Raw genomic sequence first — 13,827 nt, forward strand, 5'->3', positions numbered from 1 at the left:
TGACAGTCTCTTGGGTCCCATTGGAGAATCTTCCTGGTCACCCCTGAACTTTGACCCCTTCACCTTTACCCTCATTACTCCTGCAAGACACCACACACCTGATAAGAATTAGATCCACCCATGCCCGCTCTCCTGCCGTCATCTGTGTCTGCCTGTGCATGCATGTCAGAGGCGTTTAATGTTCCCCTCCCCTGACAACACTGAAATCAGTCTGAAAACATCCCAGCTGAGACTCTTCTTCTTCAACTCTTCTATCTTCTTAGCTTCCAATTCCAGGCCTGTTCTTGCACTGCTATAGAGAGATGACCCACAAATTGTTAGTGCTGATTTTCTCCGGGTCAGAGGGCACAGTCTCTGCTGGAGGGTCTCAGAGGAGACGATGACATATGTACAGCTAGACAGCAGGATGAATCCAGAACAAATGGCATGCTGTGCAAAATGTTGTGCCATTTTATTTCCATATTTGGTGTGTATTTAGTGTTTGGTGAATGCCTCATCTTTGTTTACTGTTTGTTCTGGATCCAGCTATGTGGCAATGTTCCCCTATACTCCTCGCAAGGAGGATGAGCTGGAGCTGAGGAAGGGAGAGATGTTCCTGGTGCTGGAACGCTGTCAGGATGGCTGGTTCAAGGGCACGTCAATGCACACTGGCAAAATTGGAGTCTTCCCTGGCAACTACATGAGTCCAGTCAGCAGGTCAGTCATTAATTCATGGTCATTTATAATTGTCAACACACTGTATGTCACACATACATATGCCTGGTTTCACATTCATCTGTCTGTGATACATAGCCATGGCTTAATAATTCCACCTGTTTGTGTTTTTATAACATGATAAATATCTAATATAGTTAGAATATTTTTATTGATGAAGCTATATCTTCATGTTTACTTTTATTTTATATACATAGTGTCATCTGATGAAGCTTTTTGACCACAGACACATTCCAACTTTGCAAAGCTCCCATAAAGCACAAGTTTTATAGCCATTCAAATTCCTTGTAGGAACAAACAACACATTCATTTTCTTGATTTTGGCTTTCAGAATCTGTCAGCAGTAGGTTACAAAGAAAACGTAAAAGTGGTTATGGTCTTTATGATAATTTGATGTAATTTCTCATTGAATACATTCCAAGTTATCTCATGCTCATTATGGTCTTCAAATCTTCAAGAACAAGAATCATGAACAAAGCAACTGTTTGTTGGAGCCAGGAAATAAAATGTAATTGGATTTAGTGAGTCTTTTTAAACATTAAAACATATAGATTTTTATGAGGTGTAAAATGCCTCTGGTTATTTAAAGGTGTGGAATTCCACCTCAGAGAGCTATGTCTTAAACCTCCTCACATTCTCTCCCCACAGGACAGCGTCAGGGAGCACTCAGCCTAAAGTGCCCATGAGTCTGTGTACTCAGGCTGGCAGAGGAGTCACCATCGTCAGCCCTTCTTCTGCGCCCCTCGGGGGCATTGTTCCAGGGCCTGACTTCAACAAACCCCTCACCGTGTGCTCCAGCGCTGTATCCGCCAGCTCTCAGCCTGCAGCTGTGGTAACAGCAGCTCAGACAGCCACAGGACAACAGCCAAAAGTCCCATTGCACGTCAGCTCCCAAATGACTGTGAATCAGGCTCGCAACGCGGTCAGGACAGGTAAATTCACCAGGATCAAAACAGTTACTGGATGCTGCTGTGTCACATGAAAGGGGTTTTAAATATCTAACGTTTTACATCTCATTTGCAGCTGCATGTCACAGTCAGGACCGGCCCACAGCAGCAGTGACACCCATCCAGTCTTCAACACCTGTAACCTATCTTCCACACCTTGCAGTGTGCCCACAGCCCTCCTCTAGCACTGCCCAGGGTTGTACCCGGGTCGGGGTGGCAATGGGCTGCGCTGCTGCCTCTCTGACCCCACCCAATGTCAGTGCTGCATCATTGGAGGGTGATGCTTTGAGACCTGTATCTGTCCTCACTGTGCCTGTTGGCCCTGGGAACAGCTCTGCTCTTAATCCAACAAACAACGCAGCCCTCGCCTGCAGACTGGACAAGGACGTCAAGGTTGGAAATATCTTGATATTTTCTGAACTTCTATAACAAAATTGATACATTAATTTGTTTTGCCTTGGTGTGTTTGGCAGTGACATTGATAGGATTCACTGATAGTGGCAACAAAGAGAAATGTCTCTTTTTTTCTCTCTTAACAGACAGCAGCCATGTCAACATCTAACCTGCAGTTTAAAACCTGTCTGTGCAAAAAAGCAGGAGTTTCTCTTACCACAGCTGTGTGTGTCAGTGGTAGAGAGACAAACAGTTCCAGGCACTAGAACATACTTGTCTGTGGTTTGTGAAAATGACTCGTGTCTCATTGCTTCAGGAGTCGCCGCAGTTCTCTAACATAAAAAACGATGCTGTCTTTATGCTGCAGAGAGAAAAGAAAAGTCTTCTGAAGCTGCTGTCCTCCAATAAGAAGAAGTCTCGTCCTTCACCCCCCTCCTCTCCTACCCTTGAGGCGGAACAGACTGCAGCTGGAGAGGTGCTACATGGCGCCGTGGGGCATGACACCTCCCCTCCCTCCGGCTCTGTCAGCTGCCTCGAGCCTGAACCTGCTGCTGCTGCTGCCGCTGCTGCTGCCGTTGCTTCTGCCTCTTCATCCTCCTCAGTCCCAGACTCCTCCCATCGGAAGAGCAGTCCCCTTGATGGATGTGCTCCCATCGCTCCTCCCCCTCGCCAGCCGTGCTCCTCTCTTTTATCTCAACAGCATGATGCACGGCCCATCATATGTGAGAGGTACATTGATGTAAATCTGCAGTTTCACACCATTGTTTGTGATTGTCCTGCGTATTTCATCCCTGTACATAGAAAGTGTAACACAATATTGCAGGTATCATGACTCCTCAGTTGTTATTGTTGCAGTGTTAATCAGTCACTGACTGCGCCTCTGGCTGTCCTCCCCAGGTACCGGGTGGTGGTATCATATCCTCCCCAGAGCGAGGCTGAGCTGGAACTTAAGGAGGGCGACATTGTGTTTGTTCACAGGAAGAGGGAGGACGGCTGGTTCAAAGGCACACTGCAAAGGAACGGCAGGACTGGCCTGTTCCCTGGCAGCTTTGTAGACAGCATCTAACGAACATACTACAGTGAACCGCGGTCACCACCATCACGACCTGGGTGACCGCTGCTTGCCTCGCTACAGTTTGTCACTGTTCAAACCAAACAACAGAACAGCGCTCAGAACGTGGCTGAGACGGGATCATCGGATTGACACTTTAACTGCTTAGAGCCCACCATGGCTCTGGCCACTGAAAAGAACACCAGTGGCACATGAGAGAGCTACAGAGAAGAACAGGATAGAAAAGCACAGTGGACAGAGTTAGGAGGAGAGCACACTACTCATGAACTTTTCTTTTTTTTGTTGGTTATTTATATCTTTGTTAACAATTCAGCTGTTTAATGTGTGCCTTGTACTGTTCCTCACTTTATTGTACATACGGACACAAAGATGATTAGTCCTAAAACAACCAATATGAACTGTTGATATAGATATGTTACACATTTTAAGTTATTTCATAGATTGGCCTTTTTGTAGTGCAACATATTAAGGGGTTAAGCTGGCACATGCCTTATGCCATATTTTACCACATCAGTTACACTTTTCTCCATTACACTGCCAGTAAACATTTTACCATTATTTTAAACTATCAGATAGCAGATAGGAGAGGGTGTATCAGATACAGATGAGCAGAACAAATGAGCAGTGTTATCATCGCTTGTGCTGCATGGTAGGAAGAAGGATACATCCCCAGCTCAAAAGGCATTACCTCAACCTGAGGATCATAAGAGAGATCTGCCGGATTGCACATTCGAGTAAACAAGCTACAATTCACAGCCATGTGAACATTGCACATCAGAAAATATTTCTCTGGGCCAATCACAGGCCTCCAGTTTTTTCTCCTGGTGTGGCTGAGGCTGAAGTGCTCTAAGGACCGTTACCTGCAGTGATTAAATATTTGCATGTGATTATCAAAGCCCTCTCTGGGCAGACAAAGTGAAGATAGATGTGTTGCCAGGACTGTTTGGTCATGCCTTTTTAATATGCGAAAAACACACTCCAAATAGACTGCAGTCAAATATTGCTTACTTTGTACCTTCTTTGTGTTTACTGACCAGAGTAGCTGCTCTCCTAACCCCCTCGGCATTAGCCAAACCCAGACATAGCTCTACATCGCAAGAGCGACATAACATTTCAGTAACAGTGCACAACAGATTCTTTTCAGTGTATATTTATGTTTGTTACAAATTCCACAGAGGCTGACACCTGCTGCTCTTAGAGAGTCTCTCCTATTAACTAACCTGGACACGCAGTGAGGCACGCAGTCCCCCTTCAGCAGGCTCTCGGTTTTTGTACACTATAACTCATTCCTAATGTGACTTGTGGCAATAAAAACACAGCTAGCTAAAGCACAGAATGTTTGCCTAAAGTAACATATCATTGCATCACTTTACAGGAAGAGGTGTGTAGTGTCATCCTGTTGAATCTCAAAAGGTACAGTTTTTACTGAAATCAATCGCTTTGACCCCCTTGATTTTTTTAAAAAAAATGTTGTGGTTGGGTTTTGTTGTACATTTCGTCTATACAAAGTCTTTAATGTTAAAAGGTGTGTTGACTTGAATTACTGTAAGATTTCCTTTGTGATTGGAGGGGATTTGGTCGTAGTTTTGGTGCTTGTAAAAACAAAAGGAATGGTCAGTTTCAGAATGAAAAGTTTATTCTGTCAAAGGACATGTCACAACGTAATTCCTCTTCTCTTTTTATTCAGTATCATTAATGGCTGACCTCTGACTGACCTGAAGTCCTGTGAGATCTGAGAGGGTATTTAAACACTTTAGAGTTGAGGCAATCACTGAATCGTGCCAAATCTGGCCTTGAGAATGAATTTACTGACTGAATTGGACCCAGAGTTTCAGTGTTTTGTTTTTTTGCTTTTTTGTCTTTTGTTGTTAATTAAGGGGGACCACTGTGTAACTGACTGCTGGAATATGTTATAGTTTGTTTGAAATTGGGAGAGAGTTTGGAAAAGTTTGGATGGTACAAATCACTGGTAGGGCCTTTTTATTTTGGTATTTCTGAATTGGTACTTGCGTAGAATTAACCTGATGTTGCATTGTTGTCTTGGCAATCACCACACCAACCTCAGGCTCTATGCTAAAACTGCTCCTCTGAGTGTCTTTTCATTTCACTGGTAAGCCTTTAATAATATACCCATCAGACTTACTCCAACAAACATGCACACATTTCTGCACATTTCTGCGCTTAATATTTCTAATCATACTGACTCTTGTTCATGTTTTTCATGCATAGGCTGCACAGTTTAAAACCATGAAGCATTTCTTATAACAGTTACTATACTATATTTTCATTTATTGGAACAGAGGGCAACTTAAGTTTGCTTGATTCAACTTAACAGATTTTCCTCATGCCAAGGTGACTTACTTGATTTTTTTTTTTTTTTGTCTGTAGTTAGTCTGTTGTATGTCTGAAAATGGTGAAACTGAAATCAACCTATTTGGCACAAGTCTATTATGTGAAAAACATTCTGAAGTATTTGAGGGAATAGCACATTTTGTAAAAATCTCTATAACAATAAAAGCTAATGGTTTCCATAATTTCCTCAGGTGAAATCATTGTTTCATGAAAATTATGCAGTATTCCTTTTTCCCTTCTGTTTTCTCCACTGACCTTGTTTTGTTGGTGACTTGCAACCAAGGCAAAACTGTCTAATCAGGAGCAGAGTCACAGACATATACCACAGCTGACAGGACTGACTGCTTGTGTCCTTGCCTCGCTCTTCTTCCATCATTAGTAAACTGAAGGTGCATAGGTTTTGAAAAAGTACATATACTTATGATACGTTACCACAGTAAAAAGACAGTTGTTCCTAATTAAATGTATTTGGGGTAAGTCAGAGTACATGTGGTCATTAGTGTCTCCAGGAATGAAAGGTTCTTGCACGCAGAGGACCTACTCCAGTGACTTACAGCAGAGCAGAATGCTGCAAAGAGAGGTGAACCTTCCCAGTGTGTTCAGCAGGGAAACACTGACAGGAACTGACAAGCACCCAGAGAGGTCATTGTGCTGTGCACAGTTCCCTGCAGAGGATGGGTTACCATGGAAATAAGTTATTCCAATGTAGGAGCGTAAGACTATACCGAGCAGGAATCATAAACATGAGTACATTTATTTTACAAATAATATATACATTTAAATCATTCTGTCCGGCTTAATTACACCTGCTTCACTGGTTACTTGGCCTACTTTGAGGCAAGGGCATTGCTGTCTCACACAACTGTGAGTTGTAGGCTTGAAGCTGGTGACACAGTGAAGATTTAAATGGTTTTCAAGTGTTTAAATATAGGACAAGCTATGTGTACAGAGTGTGGGTAAAACATTCATAGCTGCAAGGGCTGTGTACAGTTCAGAAGTCTCAAGGTGAGGAATTTCTAGATAATGTTTAAGCTCAGGGTGTGTCACTCACTGCTAGTCACTTGATGAATGATGAAGTTCTTTTGTTGTACTTAAATAACTGACTGGGTACTAGGACTTTCAAGCAAAAGATGTTGCTGTCATGATATAATAAAAACAGCTGTGTTAGCTTCTAAAAATACCCCTTAAATCAAAGACAGAACCTTCAGAAAATCACCAAGAAAACTTTTTTGTTGTACAGGTCTGAACCAAGGCTCAGTACTGAACAGTGAATATGTGGTCTAATGATTTATCTGAAGATCTGTTGCAGTGGTATAGGGGTGATATTGTGGTTGCCCGAGTGTGTGCATGCACGTTCAGGGTTACAGAGCCATATTTATATCTTGTGTGTGTGTGTGTGTGTGTGTGTGTGTGTGTGTGTGTGTGTGTGTGTGTGCACATGTCTGCTTGTGTTTGTGCTTGAGAGAGCAAAATAGGGCTCTGCTGGCAAGTATCATTAGATCACTAAGGTGTGAAAGAGGGGAATAATGTCATGGTGTTCAGGAAAGTGATCTGAATACAAATCAAGTTCTGTTCCTCTCTGTGACACAAAGACTCGGTTCATATTAATGAACACTGTGGTGAAGAGTAGTAACATTTTAAACAAATTGTACTGTTTGTAGTTGTATTTTTCTGCTACAGCGCTGATGTGATTCATTACACTCAGGGTCACAGGTCCACTCCAGCGCAGGTTGTGAATGTGATTTAATGCCAGCAAATCAGTCCTGCAGAATGTGTCAAGCTGATGTACGGTCCAGGTGTAGGCCATGACCACCCACTCTCAACATTACACACCTCTCTGTACACCAGTGACAGGCTTTTCTAGCGAGATATACTGTATTCCCATGGGGAACAATGATTCACAAGGCAAGGAGAATGAATGACTGCTATTAATAATGTTTTTGGTATTTCAGATTAGAGCAACATCAGCATGTGTCAGGATGAATAGAGATATTCTCAAAATCTGACAAGAACTGTAATTATTCCTGTGAAATAAACGTATTCTTACACAAATACCACAGTAAATGATGAAAACACTGCAGGAAAATAAGTAAGTAAAATAAGGTCAGTGAGGACCTGCACTGCACTGCACAGCAGCAGAACAAAAACAAATGTTTCTGTAGTGATCCTGATGAGTTTTGCAGTTCCAGTCATGTGTTAGTTGGTGCAAGCCTCCAGAGCCGCGCACTCATTTGCAAAAACACTTACATGCAAATAGTATGTAAAAAAAAATTACTGACTTTTTTTTTAACTGAGCTATTTCAATGAACTGGTAGCATACCATGAGAAACTCTAAGGTTGTGAACAAACATTAACGCATACTTTGGCTGCTGAGACGCATTCACAAAAACTGCAAAATCCCAGACACAAACATTGACAGGTGAAAAACAGCGACAGTCCAGCTCTGTACTGTACTGTGTGTCCACTGCGCCATCTATCGACCAACGTCGAGTAACGCAACAACACTGAGAAAAAAAACATGGCGACGCCCGTGAACACCCACTCCTCTGATATTGAGCCGTTTTTCAGTAAATAAACTTATTTAGAGAGGAACACGTTTAGTCCGACGGAAAATACCGGTCAAATATAAGGTCAGTAACAGATAACTGCATCTACTTTATCGCAAAAGCGCAGTTATCTAGCGCGGCAAATGACCCTAAAATATTAGCAGCTATCATCATGAGCTTGACATGAACGAGACCATTTCTCTCCACTAAATAGAAAGAAATGAGTTGTTTAAAGTTTGTTTACTTATGAGTATGGACTTCGTGTTGTCAACCATATTAGCAAAATTAAATAAGCTGTTTTCCTACAATTTTCCATCAACTTAATAAACATTTATTGTGCAATAATGGCGTCTTATTTCACCTTTCACATTTTCACCAGTTCCCTCTCCAGGTTAGTTTATCTCTTTTGCAATTCACGGTATCTCTAATCTTTTTAGTATATTTTTAGGCTCCTGCGCCACATGTTACTATGACTTAAAAAAAAAACTACACATATCCTTTACAGTTGAGTCACTTTTTGGGTACAATTTGTTAAACATGTACTGTAGGGTTTTTGGTAGTCGTAAACGCACCTCTGTGATGTGGGGTGCTGTGGTCTCTCCTGCAGGGTAATGTCCAGGCTGGCCGTGGTGTGTGGGGGCTCCAGGGGCATTGGGAAGGCCGTGTCCCGTCTGCTGGCAGAGAGGGGCTGCAGGTTAGCTGTTGTCTCCAGGAACAAAGATGCTGCTCAGGCCACTGTGGCATCTCTACATGGAGGTATAGAGCTGTATGCATGCACATACAGATATGTACACACAAACATACACATGTGTAGTATACATATTACATGTGTCAGTTGGTAATATATAAACCTCATGCAACAAAAGCATAGCATTTACTTTCTCTCTCTTTCCTGTCAGACACTGTTGGTTTTGTTTCCATTTTTTCTTGTTTCTTCAACTATGCAGACACCGTGACATTAAAGAAAATGTCACACTTACATTGTTTCATTGCTGAGTTGGTCCAACTACAAATTAGTTTTCTGTCAGAAGCCAGATAAAACTGAGAAGAATTTGAGTGCAGTTACTATGAAATCCAAATGTGACGCTGCCAGTCTGCCTCTAGTCCTCCATCAGTCTCTCTCACACAAATCCAAACTCGCAGTGCCTGATCTTGTCCTTTTGTGTTATAAAATAAAAGAAATGTGGACCTACAACACATCCAGCTTGTAGTGTTTAACATACTCACAGACCTTCTGTATCTGCTCTCTAGCTGATCATGTGGCTTTCAGCTGTGATGTCTCCAAAGAGCAAGAGGTGCAGAAAACCTTTGACACTATCCACAAAACCTGTGGAAACATCTCATATCTGGTGAATGCAGCTGGCATCAACAGGTGAGTAGGCACTTGGGAAGTTGCTCTGCTCAGCCTTGCTGTATTTGCAGAGGTATAAGTAGGTATATGCACAAATGGGTAAAATATAGTGATACAAAACTGAACTTTCTCTTCAGGGATGCCCTGTTACTAAGGACCAAGCCGGAGGACATGGTGGCTCTGCTTCACACTAACCTGCTGGGCACCATGCTGACCTGCAGGGCGGCACTGCGCAGCATGCTGCACACCCAGGGAGCCGCCATCGTTAATACAGGTGATCAATCCAATGAATCCAGTGGTAACCATGATTACTGTCATGTTTTCAGTTTGGTCACTAGGTGGTGGTGTACATCACTACTGCTTTCCTTAGATTGACTTTGTGTTACTGATGAGGAGCATACTGGTATTTTCTGCACTTTTTACACCATTTACAACAAAGTCACTGGTTTTTAAATTATGAATGGAGAAAGGTATTTTTTCTTGGTTGTCAAAGATGCATAATCTTCACAGGTAATGTACCTGAAATCACCCCTCCAACACCAAAGACTGCAGATTAAGTTGTTCAGCAGCATTAAATGTACTCAGTATGTTGTCAGAAAATCAAAGCAGGCTGACAAACAATAGATGTAAAAAGAATAATGTTAATTTGCATTCACACACAAAGTTCACTGTGAAGGATTTTTCATCTCCCGAAAGTTTCAAGTTAAAACCAGTGATCTATTGTAAAACTGCATCCGTCAGTGTGTAAACCTATGGTATGCTTTTGACATCATTAATGTAAATAATGCATATCAGTTGAGCTAAAATACTCAGCATAACAACTTCAAATAGTAGCCTCCTACATGTATTTTATTTTGAAACATTTCCATCAAACCAGGTGGTCTTAATGGATTTCTGTTTCCTGTTTGCAGGCTCTGTTGTGGGCCTGAAAGGGAACGCTGGTCAGTGTGTGTACAGCGCCAGTAAAGCTGGTCTGGAGGGTTTCACACGATCTTTAGCTCAAGAGGTTGCATCACGTAACATCAGGGTTAATCTGCTGGCTCCAGGTACAGTGCAACTTTCCCCATAGCACTTACACCAGATTATTATTTTTTTCCCTGTCTCTTCTGTCATCTCCTTTGTCTTTTTTATAGTCTTTCTCATATTCCCACCCTCTTATTCTTCCAGGCTTTATCCGCACCGACATGACCGCAGGGCTGAGGGAGGAGGATGGGGCGCGCTCCATCCCACTGGGAAGGTTTGGAGAGCCAGAGGACGTAGCCCAGGCCGTTCTTTTCCTTTTGGAGTCTTCCTATGTAACAGGACAGGTGCTGGTGGTGGATGGAGGGCTCCAGCTGGCCATGTAGGGAGTGGGGCCTTCCTGTGGAGTCACCTCGACATTCACAACAATGGCAGTGAGGCAAGTGAGAGCCTCACTCTTTTTGAATTTTGAATGACTTGTTTTAGGGATAAAAATCAGAGGCCTTTGAGGAAATGTTCAGGTATAAGATGAAGATTCTGTGGGCCATCTGACTGACAAAAAAGAACTTTTGCACTTCATAAGACTTCATGTCTGAAGAATGCTGCTCTGTGGTGACGTTAAATTCAAAACTCTTGCTGCAGCACACAGCCACGCTGCCTTAAGATGCACGAAATCGATGTGAAAAGGCAGTTACCTCCATCTACCAGAGGATCACTGTCCTGCCTCTCCCTGCCCTTCTGCTGAGTCACTCTGTCCACCCTCAGTGGGCGGGGCCTGATGTGTGTGTGACAGTCATCATGACTAACACTGCTGACTCCAGAGTGTCTGGCCCAGTCCAGACCTCGGTGCCCTGAGGTCCTAAATTTGATCAGTAGATTTAACGCTCTCGGACTTTTTCCATGACTGTAACACGCCATGCCACTGATCGTAGCGCTCATGTTTTGTCTCCCCCCCACGTCCCCTGGGAGGCTCCCTCACAGCTGGCACATGTTACCCCGACCTCCCACCCCCCCCTCATCCACCAAAGCCCACCTCTGGAGGGGCCTGATGAGGGGGGCCAGGCATGTTGGGCTGCAGCTGGAGGAAATTAGAGGTAGTGGTGGAGGTGGTGAGGTATTTTTAGCTCTGGGAATGTTTTGAGTATCTGGTTACAGCTCTGGTCCTGTAGTGTGGATGGACGGGGTTGGAGGTGGCTGTTGTGCACAGTGATGAGATTTGAAATGCCGTGTTGCTTGTTCCTTTGATTGAAACCTGCTGTTACCATCCATAAGTGTCAAACAGGCATTTTAAATGAGCAACTTCGACTATGCTCTCTCTCGTTATTTGCACTTGTTTCTTAAACATCATATTTTCTATTAAAGGACTGGATTACAGTTTACTCTGATTAGCATTTTTTACAACAATATTTTTTCCACTGTGACTGATAATGTGTGTTTTGGCATTCTCTTATGGCTGTCTATAAAAACATCTCACACTGTCTGAAGAGATTTTTATTAACTTTCATAACCTAAAATAATATCAGGAGAACAATCCATATACAGGCATTGATTGGCATAGAAATGTGCAAACACAGTAACTGTCAGCTGATGCAAGCTCTGAACAGACACAGAAAAAGATGTCCACTTTGTATAGTATTACAGAGGTGACAAAAATAGTAGATATAAATATACCTTGCTTTTCACTTTTTGCCAGCTTAAGAGTGTCTGCTACCCCTGATTACTGGAAAAAAAGCTGTGTTTTTGTACATCCTGGTAAAGTTGTTTGGCACCGTACAAGTGTCCAAAACTAACATGCAAAGAAAATTGTGTTTACATTAAGCCTAAAAAGTGATTTAAGGCAGTAAATATATTTATAAAACTTCATGATACAGAAAGGATTGTTTTATCAGTGAACAAAAGGTTGCTGATATAATTTATGTCAAGATTGTTGGGAAAGTAAAGATTATGTTTTTTTTTTCCATACAAAAATAAAATGGACAATCTGTGATGTGTGTGACAAATACACTGAAACCTTTCACAGCACCCTCTCTCTTGAGTGAGAACATTTCATTTCACACTTGTAAAATAAACTGTCAGAGAAGAAAAAAAATCAGAGAAGTGACCCACCATCACCAAAAGTTTTCCATATTTCTATATCACAACTTTCATCTTCACCACTGCCGCTGTCATTCACATCCTTCTTACCACATTAAAATTGACGTCCATCACAAAAACCTGCTTTTTTCCATCTGTCTCTTCCTGTTTAATCCGATCAGTTGCACCCATAACCAAACAAATCTCATCCGTGTGAAAGCTTTCTCTTTCCTAAACCTCATTTCTTTCACTAAACAACAACAAAAAAATTCCCCAAAACACTAAACATACTGTTTGTAAGGCCCGGCCTTGTCCAATATCTGTAAGCTAATCTATGACCTGACAACACTGAGACTGTATGATGCTATAATCAGATACTGTAGATATCAGCACTGTGCTACACAAGCCCACATTATAAAAGTCTGTGATCTCCTTTGTCAAAGCTATGATGCTTTGAATCATTCAGTCTCTTTTTAAGTCTTCTCTGCACATAGTCTGAGAGTGCTAGATACAGTATTACTCTGTGTATTGCAAATGGCACCACTTGAACATGCATAGTAATTCTATGTTTTGAATAATTTTTAAACCTTGTACAGAAATGAGAGGCACTTAAACAGGAGGCGCTTTGCAGAACAGAGTCAACCGTAAAGTTCATGAGACACGAGAGAGCAGATTTTTAAACAGTCTTTTCTTGTCAATGATTTTCCAGGTCCAGTTGATAAAATGAAGCTTGGGCAAACACCTTGATGAATTCTGTAATATAATGGGTTGTGTCATACTATAAAAACATAAGAAAACCACGGCTGCACCAGCTCACTCTGCCCACCGACGCCCTTAGTTCTGTATCTGCAGTTCAATGATGGTGGACGAGGTTATATCCTGCCCCCCTCTCGCTGTCGTAAAGTATCTGTGCTGGGAGCAAGGGCAGCTTTCAAGGTTTTTTTTTTATTCTTTTTTTTGGGGGTGATGTCGTAAATCCTCGCACCTGCCTGTGATCTCTTACAGGTCGTCGCTTTCCACCAAGCCGCCGGGCTGCAGTGGGCTGGAGTCCGGGAAGAAGGCCGCCTTCACGTCCAGCCCTCTCTCTGTCAGTGCAGCGTAGCGGCTGGTGGAGGGACGCACCTTCTTAGGCTTGGGGAGGTTGGGCTGCTGCCACTGAGCTGAAGACAGAGCAGAAACGGTCAGAAATGTTTCAGCGTGGGGAGGAAGTAAAGCCGCTCAGTTTTGAGTTTACGAGTTGGAACTTACTGTGGATGTCGAGGCGTGCGGTGCTGGATACGATGCCTGCATCATTCTTGGCTGACACAGTGTACCAGCCGGCGTCTTCTTTCATGGCTGGCTGGATGATCATACACAGGTAGCCACAGTTGTCCTGGTGCATGCTGGGAAGGAAATGAAGGGACTATTTGAATAGCCTAA

At 42.7% G+C, this 13,827-nt stretch overlaps 3 protein-coding genes across 9 annotated transcripts in view; 2 read left to right on the forward strand and 1 right to left on the reverse strand.

The window, feature by feature from the left end:
- Positions 1-5,660, forward strand: part of sh3rf1 (SH3 domain containing ring finger 1) — a 31,889-nt gene extending 26,229 nt beyond the window's left edge. For both annotated transcript variants that reach the window (XM_018669987.2, XM_018669988.2), the window contains 5 exons: positions 526-696; positions 1,363-1,646; positions 1,738-2,054; positions 2,422-2,783; positions 2,952-5,660. In XM_018669987.2, the coding sequence (XP_018525503.1) occupies positions 526-696; positions 1,363-1,646; positions 1,738-2,054; positions 2,422-2,783; positions 2,952-3,120 (1,303 nt within the window). In that variant the 3' untranslated portion in view covers positions 3,121-5,660. The remainder of the gene's footprint in view (positions 1-525; positions 697-1,362; positions 1,647-1,737; positions 2,055-2,421; positions 2,784-2,951) is intronic.
- A 2,305-nt stretch (positions 5,661-7,965) lies between these two features.
- Positions 7,966-12,322, forward strand: cbr4 (carbonyl reductase 4). 2 transcript variants are annotated; one of them, XM_018669924.2, is made up of 6 exons: positions 7,966-8,108; positions 8,632-8,780; positions 9,276-9,396; positions 9,513-9,649; positions 10,287-10,421; positions 10,543-12,322. In XM_018669924.2, the coding sequence occupies exons 2-6, from the start codon at positions 8,636-8,638 to the stop codon at positions 10,719-10,721; spliced, it is 717 nt and encodes a 238-aa protein (XP_018525440.1). In that variant the 5' UTR covers positions 7,966-8,108; positions 8,632-8,635; the 3' UTR covers positions 10,722-12,322. The 2 variants fall into 2 exon arrangements, with proteins under 2 accessions (XP_018525440.1, XP_050932927.1); XM_051076970.1 differs by lacking the exon at positions 7,966-8,108 and adding an exon at positions 8,126-8,415.
- palld (palladin, cytoskeletal associated protein) overlaps positions 11,812-13,827 on the reverse strand; it is a 51,753-nt gene continuing 49,737 nt past the window's right edge. For all 5 annotated transcript variants that reach the window (XM_018669915.2, XM_051076968.1, XM_051076967.1 and 2 more), the window contains 2 exons: positions 13,657-13,790; positions 11,812-13,568 (listed from right to left, as the gene is read on the reverse strand). In XM_018669915.2, the coding sequence (XP_018525431.1) occupies positions 13,408-13,568; positions 13,657-13,790 (295 nt within the window). In that variant the 3' untranslated portion in view covers positions 11,812-13,407. The remainder of the gene's footprint in view (positions 13,569-13,656; positions 13,791-13,827) is intronic.

Source organism: Lates calcarifer, linkage group LG17 (assembly GCF_001640805.2).
Source record: "Lates calcarifer isolate ASB-BC8 linkage group LG17, TLL_Latcal_v3, whole genome shotgun sequence".
Classification (NCBI taxonomy): Eukaryota; Metazoa; Chordata; class Actinopteri; family Centropomidae; genus Lates; species Lates calcarifer.